Raw genomic sequence first — 25,574 nt, 5'->3', positions numbered from 1 at the left:
TCTTCTCCTTGATACGGACCCCTTTTTATTGTTTGCTATAATAAATATAAATAAATAGATTTTGATTTTGATTTGTTTCTTATTTTGATGTTGCTTTGATTTCAAATATGTTTTATTAATTTTTTATGCTGTCACGCGCAACGCGGGCATATGAAAAACATGTATAGAATATTTCCTAAGTCAAAGAGCTTCTAGCATACCTGTGCGCACCCGAATTTCGTCTCGTCGGGGCACGCATGCGCGCGCCTAAATGCAACGCGGCTTGGGAGTATCCACCTTCCCGGGGACGCGCGACGGACGCACGTGAGAAGGAGTCGCCACTTGCCATTTTATGACCCGAAGGTCGAAGGCAGGCAAGTTACCCAAGTTTAGGGGTACGGAGTACACCTAATTGCTAAGGCATATGGTCTGCGAAACCCAAGGTTCCGAATTCGGGGGTTCTGTTACATGCGAGCCTATATCTCGCATGCCCTATCGGTACTCTAGCTTATCTAGGCTTGCCATTTTATTTAATTACCGCTTAATTAAGTTCCGCTCATCTTACGCGTTTTGATACCGTAAATTCGAAGAAACACTCTGACCGTCTGCTCTCCGACCGGGATTCTTACATGAATAAACATACAGCATAAATCCTCACATTGTTCTCTCAAATAAATGAAATACAAATTATAACAATTGGATCCCGGTTGGTTCGCATTCGGTTATTATTCCACTCGTGCTCACCGTGTGGTTTGAAAAGACTGAAATTGAAATTAAAGTGCGCACTCGGTGTATAAGGGCATTGGACCCCGTGATCGACGGTTATGGGCGTTGGACCCAATGTGAATCGAGTCCTAAAGGATCGGGCTCGATCCGCATAACAATCAAGTGCAAAAGATGTAACAAGCAAGCTCAAATAAACAATTCATGGGGTTTTGTTATCACCAAATTTACGTGGATTAATTGATTATTAATCGAGGTATCTTGGCATACAAATCCTACCCTAAAAAAAGCAAAAAGCAAGAGGGGAATGGCATGTAGCATTCAACATCATTTACCGGACCTGACAGACTGTGTGTGTCCGTGATCAAGTCTCGAATGTGTGGGTTGATTTTAAAATGTTATGTATCGTGACACTTTGATTATGATAGGTTATTATAGAATGTGGATTTTGACACGAGAATCCTACAGCCTAGTGCCTAGCTCGCTATCCCCATTCTGTTTTCTATTAGGCCGAGTATGCGATTAAGTCAAATATTGGTATCTTAAACTGTTATTCCCGATCTAACTACCCAAGATCATGCATAGATAACAATAAATTGTAAATACGCCTTTTTTGCCTTTGTATAGAAAATTTATTTTTTAAAAGAGAGAGACTGCGCAATGCGGGCCACCTCGGCCTGTGACCGGCGCTGACTGATTCCCTGATTCTTCTAGGGTTATGCGAGAACCCCAAAAAAGTCAAAGAAACGGTCAATCTATCCGGAAGTGATCTAAAAAAAAAACTTCCACACCCTGACTTGAGTTACCTAAAATTAGGAGGCCTCGAGTCAAAACATGCAAGTTCTTCCCAGACGTCCATGTCACATCGGATCACGAGTCTCAGATTTTAGTATGAAATTTGCGAATTTTGAAAAGAAGGCGTCAACACATATTTGCAATTTATCGACGCGCATTTCCGATTAATTACCAATTCGTGCAAAATTATTAAGGTCGAGTGAATTAATTAGTCAAATGAACGTCCCGTTTACCCGATTGGTGAAATCATTAAGTAAAATTAAAATATGCTGAATGCTTTATTTTATTTTTTTGGGTTTCAAGCCGTCGAAACGATCAATAATAGATCGCCCGATAAACTCTAATTCCTGACATAGTCACATAATTACAAAAATGAAATATTTAAATGGGGCACATGCATTGTCGGTGGGTGATCTAAGTAAAAAAAGGGCCGGATATTTTAGAAAATGTCCAGGGGACTGAATTGAACGATTTTAAAAGAGCAGGGACTGATTTGAAAATTCTAAAAAAATTGGGGACTGATCTGAAAATTCTAAAAGATTGGGGGCTGATTTGAAAATTCTAAAAAATGGGGACTGTGTAAAAAATTACTGAAAGTGTCATAGGGCTTATTTGAAATGAATTTGAAAATCGGAACTGATCTGAAGAATAAAAAATGGCCCCAGGACTAAACTGACACAACTCGGAAAGTTCCTTGGGATGCTTGAAAAATTCTGGGAATTTCATGACTGATTGGAAAATAGTAAAATGACTGGGACTTGATTGAAAAGAATTTTTGAAAGTCGGGGCAGATTTGAAAATGGTGAAAAATGGTCCCGGGACTAAACTGAAACGATTTGAAAAGTTCTTTGGGATTCTTAGAAAAATTCTGGAAAATTCAAGGACTGATTGAAAAATAATAAAATGACCGGGGCTTAATTGAAAATGATTTTGAAATTCGGGGCAGATCTTAAAAAAATAAAATGAGTCCTCTGGACAGAAATGTAACAAAATGGAAAGTTCGTAAAATCGAGTTCGGGACAAATCCGATCACCCACGCGACCCAAGAACACTCAATTCACATCATATTCGTCCAAGCAAGCATAGACATTCAGAAAATGAGCCCTAAACATGCCACTAAGTAGATGATTTCTCTAGTTCGGGAAGTTGAAGGGTGATTCTGTAAATAAAAAAAATAAAAAAAAAGTCAAAGATTAGCTGGGCGAATTGGACCGGACCGTGATGGGCCAAACTGGGCCGGCTGAGCTGGACTGGGCCGCTGGAATTCGGACTGGGTCGAATGGGCCGCTGGAGTTTAAACTGGGCCGGATGACCGCTGGGCCGAATGGGCCACTGCTGGATTGGGCCGTCGGTGTACTGGGTCGGGCCGCTGCAGAATGCGAGTTGGGCCGCTGGACGGCGCGGATGGTCCAGGCCGCTCCCGGGCGTTCCCTACGCGACCCAATAATGGAAGCCGACCCGATTAGAATCGAAAGGGGAACCGAGGAGAAGAGGCGTGGTCCGGGTGGCGGCGCGGTTGCAGCCGACCCCGAAAGATCGCGAAGTGCAGCTGGAGGGTACGGGGATCGTCCGGAGAGAGAGTCGGCTGAGCTGTGGGAGATGAGCGAGCTCCGATTTTTTTGAGAGTTCGAGCTGTTTTTTTTCGAAGAAAACAGCGAGCTCCGGGAGAGTCGTGAGCTGAGGGGTCCCGGTTCGTGGGAGCTGAGGGCGAATGGGAGCTGCGGGATCGGGAGATCGGCGAGAAAGAGCTGAGGGAAATTTTCTTTTTTGGGTGAACTCAGGGAGCCGGGTCGGGGATGTTCGGAATCGGGGAGCTGTGTGCGTCCCGACCGAACGAGCTCCGGGTTTCTCAGAGGATAAACGAGCTGAGGGAGAGCGTGAATCGTCCCCGAGAAAATATCGACCTCCGGCCGTGAGCTATGGGATCCTCCCGAGAGTCTCTGCCGCCCCCCGTTTTTTTTTTCGTTTTCCTCCTTTTCTTTTCTTTTTTCCAGCCGCCGAGAGAGGGAGCCCTTAGTTTTTTTTTTTCCTTTTCGGCCGTTGAGGGAAATCTGGCCAATCCCCAGAGAATCAGCTGGGAGTTACCTTCTAGGATCCGAGGAAGACGGGATCTCCGGGGCTGCGGAAGAGGAAGGGGAGGAAGAAGAACAGGGAAAGTCAAACTTCGTTTGACTTTCCCTTTTTTTTTTTTTGGTGCAGCGGTCGGTCAGATCAATTCTGACCGACCCTGCTCATCCGTCCTGTCGGTCAGACCGGCTCTGACCGGTTCTGACCGACTTGACCCTTTTTTTTTTTTAAAGAAAAGGTGATAAATTAGGAAATGACAATTTTGCCCCCCTCGGAGCCGATGGACCGAAATTAGGTGCTGACAGCTTGCCCCTCTTTGGTTGCGTGCTCGGATAGAGGATGCAGCCAAAGACTATAGGAAGCACCTCGTTTGGTCCTGGCGACCGTTTGGCAATTCTCCGCGTTTTTGCTAATATGTAGGCCTGTTGCAAAAATAGTAAAAACCATAAATTAGTAACTGTGAACGCATACTTGAAAGACATTAAGTGAGGACACGAAGTCCAAAAAGTAGTAAATGCGGACACGAAGTCCAAAAAGTAGTAAATGCGGACACGAAGTCCGGAATGCAATGAATGTGGGCACGAAGTCCAAAATGCAATAGATGCGGACGCGAAGTCCAAAATGCAGTGAATGCGGACACGAAGTCCGGAAAGCAGTAAATGAGGACACGAAGTCCGGAATGCAGTAGACTCGGACACGAAGTCCGGAATGCAATGAATGTGGACACGAAGTCCAGAATGCAATAGATGCGGACGCGAAGTCCAAAAAACGGTAAAGATGGACACGAAGTCCTGAACGCGAAGTCCGAAAAGCAGTAAAGATGGACGCGAAGTCCGAAAAACGGTAAAGATGGACACGAAGTCCTGGACGCGAAGTTCGAAAAGCGGTAAAGATGGACACGAAGTCCTCGACGCGAAGTCTGAAAAGCGGTAAATGTGGATACAAAGTCCTGGACGCGAAGTCTAAAAAGCAGTAAAGATGGACACGAAGTCCTGGACGCGAAGTCCGAAAAGCAGTAAATGTGGACACCAAATCTTGGACGCGAAGTCCGAAAAGCGGTAAAGATGGACCAGAAGTCCTGGACGCGAAGTCCGAAAAGCGGTAAAGATGGACCAGAAGTCCTGGACGCGAAGTCCGAAAAGCGGTAAAGATGGACACGAAGTCCTGGACGCGAAGTCCGAAAAGCAGTAAATGTAGACACAAAGTCCTGGACGCGAAGTCCGAAAAGCGATAAAGATGGACACGAAGTCCTGGACGCGAAGTCCAAAAAGCGATAAAGATGGACACGAAGTCCTGGACGCGAAGTCCGAAAAGCGGTAAAGATGGACACGAAGTCCTGGACGCGAAGTCCGAAAAGCGGTAAAGATGGACACGTAGTCCTGGACGCGAAGTCCGAAAAGCGATAAAGATGAACACGAAGTCCTGGACGCGAAGTCCGAAAAGCGATAAAGATGGACACGAAGTCCTGGACGCGAAGTCCGAAAAGCAGTCAAGATGGACACGAAGTCCTGGACGCGAAGTCCGAAAAGCAGTCAAGATGGACACGAAGTCCTGGACGCGAAGTCCGAAAAGCGGTCAAGATGGACACGAAGTCCTGGACGCGAAGTCCGAAAAGCGGTAAAGATGGACACGAAGTCCTGGACGCGAAGTCCGAAAAGCGTTAAAGATGGACACGAAGTCCTGGACGCGAAGTCCGAAAAGCGGTAAAGATGCGGACGCAAAGTCCGGAAGGCAGTAAAGATGGGCAGGATGCGAAAATGCAGGGAATGTAGAAGCAACGACTAGTGTTAGGGAATGGCGCGGGGCACTGAAAAGGGGTGCTTGGCATTGGGTCGTGGCTTTGTTGGAATGGTGTAGTGGTAGACGTGGCTTGTATTGCCGCCGGGGTGGTTGTGCTTTGTTGGAGGCCCACTTTGCCCCTCGGGCAGTTGTGCGTCTGATTTGTCAGAAGCCGACCCTACTGTTGGATTGATTGTTTGTTACTCTTGCTGGCAGCTGGTCTCGCCACTGAAATGATTGCTTGCTGGGAATGCCCCGGTCTCGCCATTGTAACTTTTGCTTACGAGGCGGTTGCTCGTTGCCCGCCTGGGGCGGTTGCTCGTTCGCCGGTTGGGCGGTTGTTCATTTGCTATGAACCGGCGTCTTGCGATGCGGGACTCGAGCTCTGAGAGCGCCTACGTACCCTCTTGGACCGGGGATCAGAGTCTGCCGTAGTTCTTACGTTTGTTGTACCTGTGATCCTGGCATTATCAGTAAGTCATGGGGTTACTAACAATGCATAAGTATAGGTAAAAGGATGTGTTCGCAACGCATGTTCTTCAGTTTCGGGTCGCCTCGGCGACCCGTGGAGAGTTTTTGCTTTGGGGATACGAATGAGATCCCATTTTCGAAGGCCTCAAAGCGAGGCCTCCAAGGCTCCTGTTGGCCATGTACGAGCATATCGAGACATTCTTAATGATACCCTAGCATCTCTGTCGATTATTCGACGCGCCCGTCGGCTTAGGACCCTTCTCGTCAAGGTACCGTAGGGCAGCTGCGCTTGTGACCCGCGTGGGGATTTTTGCCTAGATTTGATCAGACTCGGTTTGACCATTTCCAGAATGCTATGACTAGACCTCAGAAAGGAATGTCTGGGATTTCGGCTTTGTGGTAGCCTGTTGAAGGATGGCTATGACCCATTCTGGAGTTATGCAAAGACAAACAGAAAAGAGAAAGCTTAGGGGGAACGCGTTGCCCTAGGCTAAAAGGATACACGAGTTCACGCCTGTAGCGAGATATACCCCTTTTCCTATGTTCTTCTGTTGTGTAGGCTATATCAAACTGCCTGGATAGCATGCTCGATTTGCCCACTATGCTTGAGGAGGAATCCGCGCTAGACGGTTGAGCGGTGTTGGAGGGCTGATCGAGGATCATGTTGGAGTAGATAATCTGGCCACTTCCGTTGAGGATCCCTAGTCCGCACGATGTGTGAGAGACTAGGGGGTCAATTTTATCCATCTCTCATTTTGCTCTCATTTTGCTACGGTCACCCACCTCGGGGCCGCACCTCTCAACCTAAAGGGGAAGAGCTCTCCTTTTGCCACGACCGCCCGCCTCGGGATTTTCAGTCGTGCCTCTCTCTTGCCCTAACTTTTACCTAGGTCGCCCTGAGGGGTTTTCGACCTAGCGGGCTCGATTCTTTTGTCTCTCGAGTTTGCAAGGGCGAAGGGTTCGAAGGATTCGACCTCCGAGTGCGTTGCGTTCTGTCTCCATCGAGGAGTTGCATCTGCTGCTCCCCTTTTGTCGGGGTTTGTTGATTTCTTCTTCGAATTGGCGTTGCCGGAGTTTTAAATCTCGGGGGTGCCTTGTATTGTTCATTGGCGGGTTTTTCCCGCTTGTTTTGCTCTGTTTTTTTTCTTGCAGCTGGGGTTTGTTTTGTGCCCCATGTCTTTGTTTGAAACTTCACGATTTTGCATCGCCGAGGCCGCTTTGGTATGCTTCGCCTCGTGGAGACTTGTTGTGTGTTACTAGCCCTATTTTGTGAGGACCGACTTTCTTGGAAGTTTGACTCTCGCGCACTCGGAAGTCGAACTCCGTGTCATTTGCCCTTGCAAGCATTACATGTGAATTTCCCCTGTTGTCTAGGAAAAGAAAATGTCAAATTGCCCAATGTGGAAGAGGGAACCGAGGTTGTCTCGGCGCGAATGTAGAATGGGGATGCCCCGGTCTTCATTTGTTGAAGTGGCCCGTGGTAGGCGCCTGGTGTGATGTCTCCGGTCATCTCTTGTTGTTCTTTACAGCGCGTACCTCTTGGAGGGTGCACGCTGTTGAAGCCATTGGATGTTCGAGAAAGACTGTTGCATCAATGCTAAGTGATTCGCTCGATTGTCCTTGTTTTCGACTTCACAGGGGGGGTACCTCATCGTCGGACACCTCCCTCGTCAAAGTATAAGGAAAGGGTCCGAGACAAGTTCTCAAGGAAGCGTGAACTCGTGCATCGCTCTTCGCCTGTGGTCAATGTGCCCCTGTGAAGGATGACAAAGAAGACAATGCATTAGGCGATTATACGGGGAATATGTGGTAAGAAATATGAGGTGGTCCCATAGGAAAATCCCTTTTTGTCCCGCGCGCGACCCATGGGGTGTCACGTGTAGGTGACATTTGTTTCTGGGAATCTAGTCATCACTACTCTGGAGTGGTTAGACCGTGACTAATGTCACATGAGCATATTTTCCCTAGTTGCGAGTAAGCATACGCAGTCGTCCTAGGGAAGGCTCGAGGAGTCGAGTCCCATGAGGACAGGCGAGTCGAACAGGCCCAACAGTACTAATAGGGCGTCGCAAAAACTGTCTTAATGCTCCATTGAAGGATTTGTTCATGTCGAGAGCCCATTTGTGGGAATGTATTTAACTTAAAGTAGAAGAGAGTTTAAAGAAGACTGCGGATGTTGCCCCCGTATTCAATCGGCGACCACAACAGAGGTGAATGAGATCCATTCTTTGATCAAATGCATGATCGTGCTGGTATCTCCTACGATCGGGAGTTGGGTCATGCTCTGCTTGTGGAGCTGTCACTTCCGGTCTTTGCAGCGAAAGGATTAGACTTGCTCCTCGAAGTATCGCTTGGGTGAATTTGAATCCAAGTCGATTTGGATTTCAGATGAGCCTGAAAGCAGTAGATGCGAGGTGTCAAAACCTAAATGTAATAAGTGCTGGGCCGGAACCCAAAAGCAGTAAATGCTAGGCCGGGGCCCGAAAGCAGTAAATGCAAGACCGAGGCCCGATATGGGGCCGAAGCCTGATGAGGGGCCGAAGCCCAAAAGCGGGGCCAAAGCCCGATGAGGGGCCGAAGCCCAAAAGTGGGGTCGAAACCCGATACGGGGCCAAAACCCAAAAGCGGGCCCAAAAGCCCGATGCAGCAAAAAGCGGGGTCGGAACCCGATGTAGGGCCGAAGCCCGCTGCAGTAAATGCGGGGTCGGAGCTCGATGCAGGGCCAAAGCCCGATGTAGGGCTGGAACCCAATGCAGTAAATGCGTGCTCGATAAGAAAGTGCAAGAGATGCGAAAGGAAATGTCAATGCTGAGGAACAGTGCAGGGCACTGCAAAGCGGTGACTCTGATTTTTCTTGCAGTCTTGCTTTGTGGAGCAAGGATGGGGACTTAGTATTGAAATCCCAAGGAGCTGGATGAGAGACGTTTGTTGTATCAAGTGTGGTCGCTCAATATTCAGGCTGTCTTCTTGTTGAGAATTTCCTGCAATGGGAAAAGAAAACAATAAAAGAGGATAAACTGTTCAAGATTTCAATGTAAGAGTGTAGGGAAGCGAACTGGCCTGGTAGGCGTCGTGCGAGCACACCAAGAGACATGCATTGATGCGTTGAGCATGCGTGTATGAGTTGATGTGAACATGCTTGGACATGTGTGAGGCGCGCTTAGCCTTAGTAGATGCACAGGGTCTTGCGAAGAGATGTGCATCTGATCACGCGATGATACTCTCTGCGAAGAAGGTCTTCACTCACTTATATGGTGAGATGTTAGCTAGTATACAAAACAGTAAATGATTACGATGCATGCGATGCGTGAGTTTTCCAAAACTAATGCCGTCATTCGTATTAACTCCGAATGGTTCAAAGTGCAATACAAATTTTCAAAAGATAGTCCTAAATCGGTCTTCTAACTTGCCCGAGGTGCAAGCGACCGTCGCCATGGAAATGACCGGTTCCAGGTGAGGGCCTGGTAGAGGTGTCTATCCTAGGATGTGCGTGGGCCTCCACGGGCCCTCTTCCTGGACCTTTCCAAAGCAGCATTCGTTTGCGCCAACTCCTGATCACGACTCTGCAGTTGGGCGCGGGCCTGGGCGAGCTCTCTCTGTAGTTGGCGCTGATCAACAAGTTGCTCGTCCTTCTCTGCGACTTCTTGACGAAGACGATCTCTTTCGGCTTTGAGATGAGTGAGCTCGGCTTGGATGGCCATATTCGGAATGGGAGTTGCGCCGGGTGACCCGCCATCTCCGACTCGCGGAGAGTTGACGAGATCCTCGTGTGCTGCTGGACCCCATCGGTAGAAGCGAAGGATGTATTCTTCTGTAGCCTGGAAATCCCGCTCATCAAGGGTCGGATGCTCGGGGAAGTATGGACGCTCGGTAATCACAGTTCGCCACGCATCCAGGATTTGTTTGACGTTACTTTGGCGATCTACGGGTGTCTGATCCTCCCGCCAAGTATGTTCAAATCTAGTTCGCGCCGTATCCTCGGGGACCGTCTGTAAGCCACCGAGCTGCCTCACAACTCGCGCCGGAAAATAAGTGGTGGACCCCGCATGACTCATGAGTGGGACTCCATAAAAATCAGGACACCTAAGGGCCATGGGTCCGGGTGGCATCCACGCGGCACGCCATTTAAAGCCCTTTGGTGCTATTTCGCGAAAACTTTTGATCCACTCGGAGACCTTGCGTTCCTCCACACGCAACAGAGGTAGTAACCGCGAAATGATAGACTCCGGACGTGTGAAAAACATAACCGGACGAACAAGGCCGAAGGGGTTTGCATTGCTTTGGAGCCAAATTTGCAAAAGGATTGGGGACCCTCTCAACCTTCGATCGGTCTTTCTTGTAACGCGATCAAGGGACCGTATGGTCTCGGCCAACAAGGCCACCTCGTATTCGCGGCCTCCAACCACTTGGAGGACAACGCTAACTAAGGCTGCGTCAATGTGACCGGCCGAGCGAGGGAATAATAGAGTCCCGAAAATTAATAATAAGATTGCATGACAAAAATTCTTTTGTAAAAGATCCCCTTGAACCTCGCGCGTTCATATTTCAATAAAACGGAGTAGTTTCGCGGTGACTATCTCTGTGCCACCAGAATATGCAAGTTCGGCTTGTAGCTGAGACCTATGCACCTCAAGTAGACACGATACCAAAACAAGTCGGGTGGTGTGGAAGTTAGGTTCCACAATGCTGCGGGTGGCTGCAATTCTTCCGACGAGAGTGCGATATTCCTCGATGGTAGGTGTGAGCTCGGTACCTTGGATGTTGAAAACGGCGTGGACTGGGTCCCAAAATGTCACCGCTGCTCCCAAGAAGTTCCAATCCACTCGGCACATAGATAGCATTGGTATATCCCCAATCAAAGGTACTGATGTAATCGCGGTTGACCTGATGTAGATGAGCCCAGATGTGACTGATTTCCTCAAGTGGTGGCGTGACCCTGTCGAGGTGTGGAAAGGAGATCGAGCGCGCCATCTCTTACCAAGATGAAAGGAAAACCGATTTAGGACTAGTTAATATAAATGACGCCTAATTTTGAAATTAGATGATGCATGAGTATAGAAAATAAATGCCCACGGCTTAATGTATACAACGTACATCTCTCTCGAAAACAGAAAAGTACTCAAATGGCTCGCAGGCCGACTCGATGGACTGTTACTGAAGTCGGGTTGGAATATGGCGTGGAGCTCCTGCAGTATACATGGTTTTGACACTACAAGGACCGTGCTACCTAGGGATGGGGGCCCCCGACTCAAGGGTGTCAATTCCTTGAAATCGAGCGGGATTCTTTTCAAGGCCTAAGCGACAGTCGAACTGCACGCCGTACCCCTACTTCGAACCCCTATCTAACCTATGCTCCTATTACCGGTCGTGGGACGCGACCCATAGGTACCTAGAAGCTAGTATGATATGCAATGCGCGTGCGGGAAATAAAAATGCATAAAGTAGATAAGCGAAAAATTACGGAAAGCGATAAATAAACAAGCAAACAAAGCAAGCGGAAACGAGCCCGAACCCTCTAAGTGTCCTCAGTGGAGTTGCCAAGCTGTGCGCACCCGAATTTCGTCTCGTCGGGGCACGCATGCGCGCGCCTAAATGCAACGCGGCTTGGGAGTATCCACCTTCCCGGGGACGCGCGACGGACGCACGTGAGAAGGAGTCGCCACTTGCCATTTTATGACCCGAAGGTCGAAGGCCGGCAAGTTACCCAAGTCTAGGGGTACGGAGTACACCTAATTGCTAAGGCATATGGTCTGCGAAACCCAAGGTTCCGAATTCGGGGGTTCTGTTACATGCGAGCCTATATCTCGCATGCCCTATCGGTACTCTAGCTTATCTAGGCTTGCCATTTTATTTAATTACCGCTTAATTAAGTTCCGCTCATCTTACGCGTTTTGACACCGTAAATTCGAAGAAACACTCCGACCGTCTGCTCTCCGACCGGGATTCTTACATGAATAAACATACAGCATAAATCCTCACATTGTTCTCTCAAATAAATGAAATACAAATTATAACAATTGGATCCCGGTTGGTTCGCATTCGGTTATTATTCCACTCGTGCTCACCGTGTGGTTTGAAAAGACTAAAATTGAAATTAAAGTGCGCACTCGGTGTATAAGGGCATTGGACCCCGTGATCGACGGTTCTGGGCGTTGGACCCAATGTGAATCGAGTCCTAAAGGATCGGGCTCGATCCGCATAACAATCAAGTGCAAAAGATGTAACAAGCAAGCTCAAATAAACAATCCATAGGGTTTTGTTATCACCAAATTTACGTGGATTAATTGATTATTAACCGAGGTATCTTGGCATACAAATCCTACCCTAAAACAAGCAAAAAGCAAGAGGGGAATGGCATGTAGCATTCAGCATCATTTACCGGACCTGACAGACTGTGTGTGTCCGTGATCAAGTCTCGAATGTATGGGTTGATTTTAAAATGTTATGTATCGTGACACTTTGATTATGATATGTTATTATAGAATGTGGATTTTGACACGAGAATCCTACAGCCTAATGCCTAGCTCGCTATCCCCATTCTGTTTTCTATTAGGCCGAGTATGCGATTAAGTCAAATATTGGTATCTTAAACCGTTATTCCCGATCTAACTACCCAAGATCATGCATAGATAACAATAAATTGTAAATACGCCTTTTTTGCCTTTGTATAGAAAATTTATTTTTGAAAAGAGAGAGACTGCGCAATGCGGGCCACCTCGGCCTGTGACCGGCGCTGACTAATTCCCTGATTCTTCTAGGGTTATGCGAGAACCCCAAAAAAGTCAAAGAAACGGTCAATCTATCCGGAAGTGATCTAAAAAAAAAAACTTCCACACCCTGACTTGAGTTACCTAAAATTAGGAGGCCTCGAGTCAAAACATGCAAGTTCTTCCCAGACGTCCATGCCACATCGGATCACGAGTCTCAGATTTTAGTATGAAATTTGCGAATTTTGAAAAGAAGGCGTCAACGCGTATTTGCAATTTATCGACGCGCATTTCCGATTAATTACCAATTCGTGCAAAATTATTAAGGTCGAGTGAATTAATTAGTCAAATGAACGTCCCGTTTACCCGATTGGTGAAATCATTAAGTAAAATTAAAATCTGCTGAATGCTTTATTTTACTTTTTTGGGTTTCAAGCCGTCGAAACGATCAATAATAGATCGCCCGATAAACTCTAATTCCTGACATAGTCACATAATTACAAAAATAAAATATTTAAATGGGGCACATGCATTGTCGGTGGGCGATCTAAATAGAAAAAGGGCCGGATATTTTAGAAAATGTCCAGGGGACTGAATTGAACGATTTTAAAAGAGCAGGGACTGATTTGAAAATTCTAAAACAATTGGGGACTGATCTGAAAATTCTAAAAGATTGGGGACTGATTTGAAAATTCTAAAAAATGGGGACTGTGTAAAAAATTACTGAAAGTGTCATAGGGCTTATTTGAAATGAATTTGAAAATCGGAACTGATCTGAAGAATAAAAAATGGCCCTAGGACTAAACTGACACAACTCGAAAAGTTCCTTGGGATGCTTGAAAAATTATGGGAATTTCATGACTGATTGGAAAATAGTAAAATGACTGGGACTTGATTGAAAAGAATTTTTGAAATTCGGGGCAGATTTGAAAATGGTGAAAAATGGTCCCGGGACTAAACTGAAACGATTTGAAAAGTTCTTTGGGATTCTTAGAAAAATTCTGGAAAATTCAAGGACTGATTGAAAAATAATAAAATGACCGGGGCTTAATTGAAAATGATTTTGAAATTCGGGGCAGATCTTAAAAAAAATAAAATGAGTCCTCTGGACAGAAATGTAACAAAATGGAAAGTTCGTAAAATCGAGTTCGGGACAAATCCGATCACCCACGCGACCCAAGAACACTCAATTCACATCATATTCGTCCAAGCAAGCATAGACATTCAGAAAATGAGCCCTAAACATGCCACTAAGAAGAGGATTTACCTAGTTCGGGAAGTTGAGGGGTGATTCTGTAAATAAAAAAAATAAAAAAATAAAAGTCAAAGATCTGCTGGGCGAATTGGACCAGGCCGTGATGGGCCAAACTGGGCCGGCTGAGCTGGACTGGGCCGCTGGAATTCGGACTGGGTCGAATGGGCCGCTGGAGTTTAAACTGGGCCGGATGACTGCTGGGCCGAATGGGCCACTGCTGGATTGGGCCGTCGGTGTACTGGGCCGGGCCGCTGCAGAATGCGAGCTGGGCCGCTGGACGGCGCGGATGGTCCAGGCCGCTCCCGGGCGTTCCCTACGCGACCCAAAAATGGAAGCCGACCCGATTAGAGTCGAAAGGGGAACCGAGGAGAAGAGGCGTGGTCCGAGTGGTGGCGCGGTTGCAGCCGACCCCGAAAGATCGCGAAGTGCAGCTGGAGGGTACGGGGATCGTCCGGAGAGAGAGTCGGCTGAGCTGTGGGAGATGAGCGAGCTCCGATTTTTTTGAGAGTTCGAGCTATTTTTTTTCGAAGAAAACAGCGAGCTCCGGGAGAGTCGTGAGCTGAGGGGTCTCGGTTCGTGGGAGCTGAGGGCGAATGGGAGCTGCGGGATCGGGAGATCGGCGAGAAAGAGCTGAGGGAAATTTTCTTTTTTGGGTGAACTCAGGGAGCCAGGTCGGGGATGTTCGGAATCGGGGAGCTGTGTGCGTCCCGACCGAACGAGCTCCGGGTTTCTCAGAGGATAAACGAGCTGAGGGAGAGCGTGAATCATCCCCGAGAAAATATCGACCTCCGGCCGTGAGCTATGGGATCCTCCCGAGAGTCTCTGCCGCCCCCCGTTTTTTTTTCGTTTTCCTCCTTTTCTTTTTTTTTTTTTTCCAGCCGCCGAGAGAGGGAGCCCTTAGTTTTTTTCCTTTTCGGCCGTTGAGGGAAATCCGGCCAATCCCCGGAGAATCAGCTGGGAGTTACCTTCTGGGATCCGAGGAAGACGGGATCTTCGGGGCTGCGGAAGAGGAAGGGGAGGAAGAAGAACAGGGAAAGTCAAACTTCGTTTGACTTTCCCTTTTTTTTTTTTGGTGCAGCGGTCGGTCAGATCAATTCTGACCGACCCTGCTCATCCGTCCTGTCGGTCAGACCGGCTCTGACCGGTTCTGACCGACTTGACCTTTTTTTTTTTTAAAGAAAAGGTGATAAATTAGGAAATGACAATTTTGCCTCCCTCGGAGCCGATGGATCGAAATTAGGTGCTGACAATACCACGAGTTCATGATAACCCCCGCATAAGAGCCGTGTGATGCATGTGGGCTCGACGTACAACACGCATTCAACAGGCCTATAAGGGATTGAGCCCGTATGCATCTTAAAAGCTCAAGCTGATAGAATATGAGGCTCAACATTCTTATAAATCTGAGATTATCTTTATATATTTTCAATGTGGGATCTAAAGATCATTGACAAAAGTCATGAAAATAGTCGGTCAAAACTCGAATACTCTCATTATCGCAAAAAACATGTGAGAAAATATGGAAAAGCTAAATATTAAAAGTGTGCAGGTTTGAAAACATCAGGTACTCACCATGTGATTAGTGTGTATGGTTTCAGGAAGAATATATCTTTTGAGTGTGAAACGTCTCTTTAGAGTCTTTGGCGGTCCATAAATATGCTCTTACTCCGTCCAAGGATGAAAGGATCCTCGTGTTGCTGCAAACCTGGTAACAGGCTGAGACGATGCCATTTGGGTTACGATGGGCCCTCGTTCTCATCGTCCAATGAGTAGTCATTGGATTATGCAAAAATTAATTGGTTACCCACATCGTCTTAACCGGAAAAAAATTGGTTATCCATCTTTTTAGATGGGGACATCCAGTGACCAATATCGGCTTCCAAATTCATCGTGTATTTATGGGCACCATACAGCATTTCTGGGGATCAGTACTGTAACCCAGGAGGCGTCATAGTGATTATGAATGTGTTTGGTTTTTTAGTTGAATTGAGTTGAATTTTGGTTTTAATTGGTTTGTAATAATTGTATTGTTGAATTATGAGAAAAAATGTGAAAAAGTAATGAATAATTGAGAGAAAATAATGATTGTGTTATTGAATTGTAAAAAATTTAATAAATAATTGAGAGAATTTAATATTAAAAATTGAATTGAATGATTAAAAAATTTTAAAAATAGAAAAAATAATGATTGTATTGTTGAATTGAAAATAAGTAGAGTTGAGTAGAGTTGAAAAAAATTTTAAAAACTAAAAATGATTGTATGGCTGCAGCTTGAAGCAATCAAAATGATTATTAATTCGTCTTTCCACGTGATTGAAGAACTAACTAATAGTAATGCCGATGCGTCGTTGTCTTTTTGCTCTTTAAATTATTATATACATATGTATATATAAATGTAATCATCTGCGATCAAGGACGTGCTATTTTCTGCTCCACCTTGAATGTATATGTATGTCTTGTTTTTGTCAACATTTGCTGACATCATGATTAATTAATCAATCAATTCAAATAAGATATATTTTTTAAATTAAGACTAATTCTTGGTCTCTCTAATATGGGATTCGGGTTCCTCATCACAGTTCTTAAGAGGCGAGGGGCTCGGCCCATACGGTTTTGCCCTTTTTAAGGGCCTCTTGGGAGAAATAGATGTATCTTGCTCTTATAAAGATGTCAAGACTATTGTCTCTCTCTAATGTGGGATTGGTATTGTCCACTTTGCACTTGACTCTCACGGTTTTGCCCTTAAAAGGTGCATCTTGGGAGAAAATGGTGTATTTTGCTCTTATAAAGAGACCCATCTCTCTCTCCAATATGGGATTGGAGTTCCTCATCAAAGATCTAACATATTTGTTGGTCACATGTATCAAGCAGGATTGATCTCAACAATCAAAGTGCTGGGCCTACGATGACACATTATTTCGAGCCTTGTTATGATTTTATGCGTGTTGTACTCTATGCTGAAATTAATTAAAAAGTTTTGAATTCAAATTATCATCTTTCAATAATTGTATTATATTTACAAATCTATATTATAACAAAAAAAAAAAACGGAGGGAGGGGGGAACCTGGTGGGATTAATCAAATGATTGATAATGTTGGACAAGGGAAGTACTTATAAAATTTGACGTTGAGATTGTATCGAGCGGTGGAGCTTTGAAAAGTACTGTTAATGTCAGAAGTTCGATTTGGCTCTTTGTTTGTTAGAATATTAACACCAACCAGTTTTAAGGGAATCCACGCACGTGACTTTGTATCCTTGATTACCCCCTCTTCCTCTCTTTTGCTTTTGAAATAAATCAACAACAACAATAATAACAATAATAATAATTATTATTATTATTATTGTTGTTATTATTATTATTATTATCATTAAATGAATCTAATAATCATGAACTTTGATCAAAGTTTGAATTTTATCATGACCTTTTTTTGGAAAAAAATCATAACTTTTTCATAAAAGCATTACACATCTTCTATATCTACATAAAATTGTAAGAGTAATATCACCCACAATTGTTTGCAGAAAAGAAAAAAGTTATAGAGCTAAATATCAAATATATATTTGTTCCCTTATAAATATCTTCTTCTTTTTTTGGTAGGATTATAAATATCTTCTTCAATGACGGAGCTTTATAGACCTTCCAGTTCCCGCAATTTTAGCTTAGATAATCTGCATATCTAGTGTAATACCGCAAGTTAATTTTGAACCAACAAAGCCAAGTTCACCTCCTTACATTCTCATACATATGTATATGGAATATATGTGTGTGTATAATATTAGTCTTGGTCTTGTAGTAGAAATACTGCGATTTATTTCAATTTATTTCCAATCCTTATATTATGTGTCCTATGGCTTTACTTATGATTGAAAAAGAAATATTGTTATTTTGCTATTTCAAAATTTGAGACATTATTTAAGGAGAATAAATGTCGAATCATTTGAATCAATCGATTTTGGTCATACATGTACTTTTTTAGAACTTGTTAAGTGTCACATGACACGCATAATAAATTATATATCACCCATATATATATATATATATATATATATATATAAATCTAAGAGAAACCTCTACCGTTACTTAATTAGTAATAAATATATATTTTTTAAAAAAGTTAATTAACCAACAAATTAATATTTCTAATTTCCTTTTTTAATTTACTCAATTTAATTACTTCATCCTCTCTCTATATATAGACACTCCCAAAGAACTCCAAGAGACCATATAGAAAAGAAGAGAGATTAGAGAGAAGAACATTACTAACATTAGCTTCCAGAGCCTCCAACATCATGGGGGACCTGGGTTTGAGCAGCCTTGATTCTCTCCCATCCAAGAACGAGTCTTCCTCACAAGAGAAAACGAGGCTGCTCAGAGACAACAGGTCAGAAAAAAGACCCGGAGCCGATGCCGATGCCGACGACGATGGAGATCTCGAGTTCGACCCGGCTGCACCGCCTCCCTTCAGAATCGCAGAGATCAGGGCGGCCATCCCAAAGCATTGCTGGGTGAAGAGCCCTTGGCGTTCCCTGAGTTATGTCCTCAGGGACGTCGTCATCGTATTCGCGCTGGCAGGGGCGGCCGCTTATTTGAATAGTTGGGCCATTTGGCCGCTGTATTGGGCTGCTCAAGGCACCATGTTCTGGGCCATCTTCGTTCTCGGTCATGACTGGTGCGTAACCACTCTATATATAAGTTCTCACCCTTCATCTGCCTGCCGGTTTAACTTGATTTTCCAATGTGGAACCTGTAGCCAATTCTCTCGGAATAACGCAATGTAGTATTCACAATTATCGTACTTAATGAATACGTACAAATCTTTCTTTCTTTTTCTTTTTCTTCTTTTTTTGATGAGTAAACAAATCAACCTATACGAGCTTAATTATTTAATAATCACTTTTTTGGTAGGAGCTTAATTAACTATTAATTATTCATACTAATCGAGATCTTCCTGTTTTCTTTCCATTCTTATATATATATATATATATATATATATATGTGCAAATTTCTTTAATATACATAGATGTATATATATGTATGTATACGTGTACATAACATGCAAAAAAGCAAATAAAAAATCCGAGCCTTTCGTATTATCATGCAGTGGGCATGGCAGTTTCTCGGACAATCCCGAGCTGAACAGTGTGGTTGGGCATCTGCTTCATTCTTCAATTCTTGTACCTTACCATGGATGGTAAGTATGTACATTTCTTCTCTCTCTCTCTCTAAACTTGATTAAGTACGTTCTACCTTATAGCACTAGCTATATCCGATCAAATTCACGAGATATATGTCAGTTCGATGAAGCCTCTCTTCTCTCTTATATATATGTACAATGGATATTGATGGATCTGTATATACATGATGGAATTGTGCAGGAGGATTAGCCACAGGATTCATCATCAGAACCATGGGCATGTTGAGAATGATGAGTCATGGGTCCCGGTACGTACGGCAATTCATTCATTCATTCATTCATTTATATATGCATCAGTCTCCCTTCGTCCTCCTTAATCTGTTTCCGTACGGAGGCCCTGGGAACAATTTAATGGATAATTACTAAAGTCTGTCCCTCTAGATTTTTCAAATTTCCCCCCCCCCCCCCCCCTGCAACTGTATTAATAGCTCGACTGTATGTCATATGGATTCAATTCAATTCAATTCAATTATGATTGCGTACTATAGTATCAACTGAGGACACACGTGATGATCTTACCCACAAACAAAAAAAAAAAGCCGTACAAGTAATTTTGGGCGTACTTAGATCTTTCTTTTCATGTTTTCAGTATGTAACAAAAATAGATGTTTATTACATTTCATCACCATTCAATTACAAATATGAGAGTCTATATATATTTACGTACGTACGTATTGTGTATGTATGTGTACTCGATATAAGGGGGATGTATCCATCAACAAATAAATAAAATGAATAAAGGGGAGACGCTACTTCATAAATATAAATATGGAATCTGAATGTTTAGTGTATTATGTCTTTTGCAGCTGACGGAGAGAATTTACAGGAGCTTGAATACGAGCACCAAAGTCTTTAGATTCACTATCCCCTTCCCGGTTCTTGCCTATCCCATGTACCTGGTATGTTGATAATTAATTAAGGTCGACTTACAACTATAATATGTCTCGGTTTCCCGTGCCTGTGAAGTGTCAAAATAGAAATGCAGAGGATTAACTATCTGGTGGAATGATCTCATGTTACTTATTTGTTATGATTGGAATTCTAAGCTGTATCGGAGCCCCGGGAAGGAAGGGTCACATTTCAACCCCTACAGCAACTTGTTCACAGAAAAAGAACGGAAGGATGTTGCGATTTCTACGCTTTGCTGGACAGTGATGGCCCTAATCCTCTTCTACCTGTCCTCTGTGATAGGCGCCGCCCAGCTGTTCAAGGTCTATGGAGTACCATATATGGTGAGTTAATTAATTCATAATCTCTAGCGATTATCTACTTATTTAGCTATTCATTTGGTGAGTACCACATAGCAGAAGACGGTAACTTATAAAACTGATATCTGCAGATCTTCGTAATATGGTTGGACTTAGTCACGTACTTGCACCATCATGGCCACGATGATAAACTTCCGTGGTATCGAGGCAAGGTATTTCACTGCTGACCCGATGATGTTTCCCTCGATCAACTATATATATATGTTTCTTGAACGATCTCAATCCCGAACTCGTTTCCGAAACTCAACCTCGCCTTGAACAATCCCACCTAGGCCCAATTCAGGGCCCAGCTTATTTTCGATTGGGCCGTGCCCATCGGAAGCTGGGTGGCCTACGGTACGTACACAGCAACCCCAAAAATTGAAAAGGCCATACTACGCGCTATAGGATCTTCTTATTAATTTGTGTTCTCGCCTTTGCAATATTGATATTTTGCCACCTAAATCTAAATAATTTGATGGATTGCTACTAACACTTTTTAAGTTCTATATATATAGGAGTGGAGTTATCTTCGAGGAGGGCTTACGACGGTGGATCGAGATTATGGAATGTTCAACAGCATCCACCACGACATTGGTACCCATGTCATTCACCATCTTTTCCCCCAGATCCCGCATTACCACTTAGTTGAAGCGGTAATGATTTATCCTCACATTCTTCCACATATTATCAACTTGATACCTATGACCGAGATCTTTTCATTGATTGAATCGAGCTGTCAATCTTTTGTATGTGCAGACCAAGGCGGCAAAGCATGTGCTAGGAAAGTACTACCGAGAACCGACTAAATCGGGTTTGATTCCCTTCCACTTGATCAAGAACCTTGTCCGGAGCCTTAGGCAAGACCACTACGTCAGCGACACCGGAGAGATTGTTTACTACCAAACGGACCCTCAGCTCTACAAGTTTACTTCGAAAAAATCCGAATGAATCAATATCTTAGAAATAGACCTGAATGCTCTGTGGATTTTTGTTGGTATTTCTTGTGGAAGATATACCTAAGCTGGGTGCGAGTTATCTTCTTCTGAAAAAAATAAAAGAATAGGAAGTTGGAATGATATTTTTCTGGATAAGAGTTGGAATGATATTTTATTTCCATGGTCTTTTGATACTCTGATTACCGAGACAAGTGAAGACTTACATAGAGTATCGAATAATATGATTGTGCTATCAATGATTTGCGGTGCTACTAGCTAACTTCCGATGCTGCCTTGCCCTACTAATCCCGTGGCTTCTACAACTGGTGAATTTTTTAAGAACAAAATCTTTTAGAATGCATCATAATACCGAATCACATGATATATATATATATATATATATATGATCTTAATATAAGTATACGTCAATTGTGCATGATACTTCTTTTTTGGGTGAATAATTATGATACTTCTTATCTTGTGGTATCCCATACCAAGAATCTATAACTAGTAGTAGTATGTATGCGATTCATACTAATTATCCTCGTAAATAGCCATGTCGAGTTTGAACGAACCGCACAAGTCATAAACTTCGGCTGCAATTGCAGTTTGCAAAGCCTATGGGATGATGAATTGCCATGGCCCACTCTCTGATACATTTTGAACTTATAATTTCATCCATCCCCTTCAATGTCTCCCGGTTCTATTCCAGCTTGTCAGACAGACTTCACCAGAGGAATACTTTTGCAAACAAAGACATATGGGGTTCTTATCTTTTTTGACAACAAGACAAAGCCAGACAAATGTGCTTTTTTTAACACGGCTAAAAAAAAAAAAAACACACAGATTCTACCAATAAAAAACAGAGACAAAATGAGGCCAAATTCGAAACCCGCAACAAACCCCCCCTTTAATAGGGCCAAATTCCACTTTTCCTCTAATAGAAACAAATTGTCAATATTATTCCAAGTTGTCGTAGCTAATGGCCCATATCGGGTTGTCACCTTAGTTGAAACGACTCTAAATCGCTATGCCAGAGCAATTCCCGATTATCATCCCAAATTGCTGAGCAAGGCACCTTTCGGAGATTACGGTTGAACTTTTTTTTTTTTTTCGCTGGATAATGCATATAATTGATATTAATGAGAAGTAGCAATTACATGAGTGCTAAGGTTCGGATACGATTACAGTTGAACTTATCAAGTCGTAGATGAGGTCAAACGTAAAATTTGAACAAAATTCACTGAAAAGACATGATATTCTTTTTTTCTTTCAATGCAACTACAAATAGCCCTCATTAACCGAAACTTATGATTGTTCGAACGTCAATTTGACACTGATTGAGAAGTATTTCGACTAAATCTCGAATCCTTATATGACAGATAAGATCCAGCTGCATAGAGCACATTTTGCTGCAGCACCCTCGCGGTTAAATTCAACTCAGATTTTTAATTATGATGATGAAAGGATGGATGTGGGGTAATTGTTTGGTTTGGGGGTGTCGTGGTTGGAGGTTGGACCATCAAACCATCATCAGTGTCTCAGAGACGCTGTCTCAGACAACAGAACAGAACCCCTCAAGGAATTGACTTCACATCGGCGCGTGGGAACACATACGTCCTCTGTACTGTACTGTTCACCCTCCCTCCACCGGTTTCCTTCCGATTGACTACGTTTTGAATCCGAAATCCCGCCACCTCTGCCTCTCTCTCTCTCTCTCTCTCTCTCTCTCTCTATCCCTAGAAGAAGACCCTCTTTTTCCCCGACAATCTCTTCCTCTCTCCAAAGATGATCATGAAATTCAAATACTTCTTTTTCTCTTATGAGCTTTGCTTTTCTCTGTTCACTGTCTCTTCCTTTTTCAGGGTTAAAGTTGAAACCAACAAACCCCACCTCAATTCTCTCTCTCTCGTTCATCACTTCCTCTTCTTCAGATCAATAATGAAGTTATTAACTTCTCCTTCATTCTCTCCATCCGCAACTTCCATCTCATTCCAATCAAATGTCGGCAATACGAAACCGGCGACCATCCGTTGCCTCGCCAGATTCCTGCGCCGGATGCTCTGTACCCGCAGCCTCCCCACTCACCCCTTCGATCACGTCATGGAAAAGCCGGATAATTCAGCCGATGTTGGAACTGACTGTCCACCCCCCGACTGTGTGGACAAGGATCCATCTCCAGGGATAGTGGCTAGGCTTATGGGCTTGGAATCTTTACCCGAAATGAACCCAGTAAAAGCTCCCGCCTTGCTATCTAGGAGCCGATCGATGAGTTCAGTGGACTACTGTTGGGTAGAAGAGTGCGATCGTGAAGGCAATCAGCATAGAAGGGTCAAGACTTCTCAGTCTTTCCGCGAGACGCAGGCTTACCTTGAGCTAGAAGATGGGGAATTCTTCGTATTGAGCTTCGAGGGTGGGAGCGAAAGCAAGGAATTGTGGTCTAAACAGAGGAGATTCAAGAAGGGGAAGACGGATCGACGCAAAACGGATGAGAAGAGCCCAGCAGAGAGAGATAATGCTGGCAACAGATGCTGTTCCAGACCAGGAAATGCGACGGACTTATCGGAGGAGGCCGACAGGGTTAACATCGTTGGTACAACGAAACCGAGGAGGAAACATAAGGGATGCGGTAGGAGTGATTTGAGGATTAAGAAGATGGAAGCGGAGGAGTGCAGCTCGGAGGATGCAAGTCCCGTTTCTGTTCTCGACTTTGGTGAATGGATCACTGATCCTGAAGAAGCCACCACTGCTTCAGGTAATGAAATTGGCTTGTATAGCGGGCAAAGATTTTTTTTTTTTTCTTTCTTGGGTGTGAGGATATCGTTTCCTTGATATTATCCGATTCGAGCTGAGCTAAAAATGGAAGCTTTCTCCAGGGCTTGAGAATGCCGAGCGATCAGCTCCACGTGACGACGGTGACTTGATGAATCACCCGGAAAGGCCTGCGAATGAAGAGAGCTCTCCCGGCCTGGGGTCATGGAAGAAGGACTTCCATCCTGAAATGTGGAGCGAGGTAAGCAAAACGGCCGAGGAACAGTTGATGGAATCAAATTGGGTAAACAGAAGAACCCAGGAGCAGCGCCAAGACACGGAAGCTGTAGTTGTAGATCTCGGCTTGCAAGTTTTGGATCAATTGTTAGACGAACTATTAGATCAACTTGTAGCAATGGTATAACGTTCGTACTTGTAACACCGTTTATCATGCTCAATTACGCATACTCAGCATAGACAATAAATAAATGGGATCATGGGAGAATCTTGGTCGACTCATGCACTGTTGTCTGGGTCCAGTGTCATCCTGGCCCATTTTTATTTGTCTGAAGCAGATCGGTCATTGTGGGCCTAATTGGACCATTCCAGGCCTAGCTCGGCCGAAAATCGCGGTGCAAAAGATCGCTTCCATGCTAGTCGAACGTACTGTATCGATGTACATCTCTTCATGGGCTGGGCCTGTGGCGGCAGAAACTTGAATATTTACTTGGCGAATATAGGACTCCATTGTAACCGAAAGAATATGGTTATTTCATCTTTATTGATCAATGGGAAAGTTCGGAGAGATGCACTGTCGAGGACCGGCTCTAGAATTGGGCTCGTGTTTTTTTTTTTTTTTTCGGTGTGAACCCTAGTATCGATAAGTCTAATTGGGTTTCGACTAATCCAGTTGAATTGGGTCGCTCATTAAGAGTAAAGCTCTCTCGGCATGGATTATCTGTATTCACAAGTATTTGAACTCGAGACTTTATTTTAGCGGAACAAGCGTCGAATTGCTTGAATCAACCGATGTTGATCGGGCAGGTGTGTTTACTATCCTAGTTTTAGTGGCGGTGGACCGACATTTTAGTGCTTGTGGCTTATCAGGACGTAAAGAGTTTATCAACCAAGTCTTGCGTGGGCTGCATGCGGTTCAAAAGAAATAACCTGAGACGATTGTTACATCACCATTCCTATGTCAAATACAACTAGATGTGGTCTTTCGCAAATCCGTGACTGAATAGGAAAAGGAGGAAGAAAGATAGAGAGATCGACCCAGCCAAGAGAGAGAAATTAAAAGGGCCCAGTTTCTTGCCATTCCCCATTGCAAGTGCCCGACCGGGATAAAGGAAGGATCGTCTTGCATTGCATGCATTCATCAGTGGCCGAGATTCAAGAATTTAAAATTAATGATCCTGTAAAGGGACAGCTATGGTGTAACAGCCCTTTCGATTTCTTTAATTCCGGCAAATGGCAGATCCCGCTAATTATGATGCTTTTAATTAGCTTTGTTATTAGTTTATTACTGAATCTTCTTCTGAATACTCCACTCCACCCCGCATATGAAGAAGCTTCTCTTCTCTCCCTGTTCTCCATGCTGCAAAATTGCAGAGCACTCCATTTCTGTCAATCCTCAGATTGAAGAAACCGTCCACCGGAATTTGCT

General features: G+C 44.1%; 2 protein-coding genes across 2 annotated transcripts; both read left to right on the top strand.

Annotated features, from left to right (window-relative positions):
• Positions 1-17,989: 17,989 nt before the first annotated feature.
• LOC116198730 (acyl-lipid omega-3 desaturase (cytochrome b5), endoplasmic reticulum-like) lies at positions 17,990-21,414 on the top strand. Its single transcript, XM_031528952.1, has 8 exons — positions 17,990-18,447; positions 18,880-18,969; positions 19,154-19,220; positions 19,779-19,871; positions 20,019-20,204; positions 20,312-20,392; positions 20,738-20,875; positions 20,979-21,414. The coding sequence occupies exons 1-8, from the start codon at positions 18,068-18,070 to the stop codon at positions 21,168-21,170; spliced, it is 1,227 nt and encodes a 408-aa protein (XP_031384812.1). The 5' UTR covers positions 17,990-18,067; the 3' UTR covers positions 21,171-21,414.
• A 1,455-nt stretch (positions 21,415-22,869) lies between these two features.
• LOC116199093 lies at positions 22,870-24,428 on the top strand. Its single transcript, XM_031529390.1, has 2 exons — positions 22,870-23,912; positions 24,034-24,428. Exons 1-2 carry the CDS (start codon positions 22,946-22,948, stop codon positions 24,330-24,332), a joined length of 1,266 nt encoding a protein of 421 aa, XP_031385250.1. The 5' UTR covers positions 22,870-22,945; the 3' UTR covers positions 24,333-24,428.
• The last annotated feature ends 1,146 nt before the right edge of the window (positions 24,429-25,574 follow it).

Source organism: Punica granatum, chromosome 3 (genome assembly GCF_007655135.1).
Source record: "Punica granatum isolate Tunisia-2019 chromosome 3, ASM765513v2, whole genome shotgun sequence".
Taxonomy (NCBI): Eukaryota; Viridiplantae; Streptophyta; class Magnoliopsida; order Myrtales; family Lythraceae; genus Punica; species Punica granatum.
This window is presented reverse-complemented; position numbering and strand designations above follow the sequence as displayed.

What these genes read in the sequence shown, in the direction of transcription:
- LOC116198730 (XM_031528952.1), top strand. Translation starts at nt 18,068, where the DNA reads ATGGGGGACCTGGGTTTGAGCAGCCTTGATTCTCTCCCATCCAAGAAC. An exon ending in ATGATGAGTCATGGGTCCCG is followed by an intron (nt 19,221 to 19,778) that starts GTACGTACGGCA and finishes TGTCTTTTGCAG; the next exon opens with CTGACGGAGAGAATTTACAG. An exon ending in ATTACCACTTAGTTGAAGCG is followed by an intron (nt 20,876 to 20,978) that starts GTAATGATTTAT and finishes TTGTATGTGCAG; the next exon opens with ACCAAGGCGGCAAAGCATGT.
- LOC116199093 (XM_031529390.1), top strand. Translation starts at nt 22,946, where the DNA reads ATGATCATGAAATTCAAATACTTCTTTTTCTCTTATGAGCTTTGCTTT. An exon ending in AGAAGCCACCACTGCTTCAG is followed by an intron (nt 23,913 to 24,033) that starts GTAATGAAATTG and finishes AGCTTTCTCCAG; the next exon opens with GGCTTGAGAATGCCGAGCGA.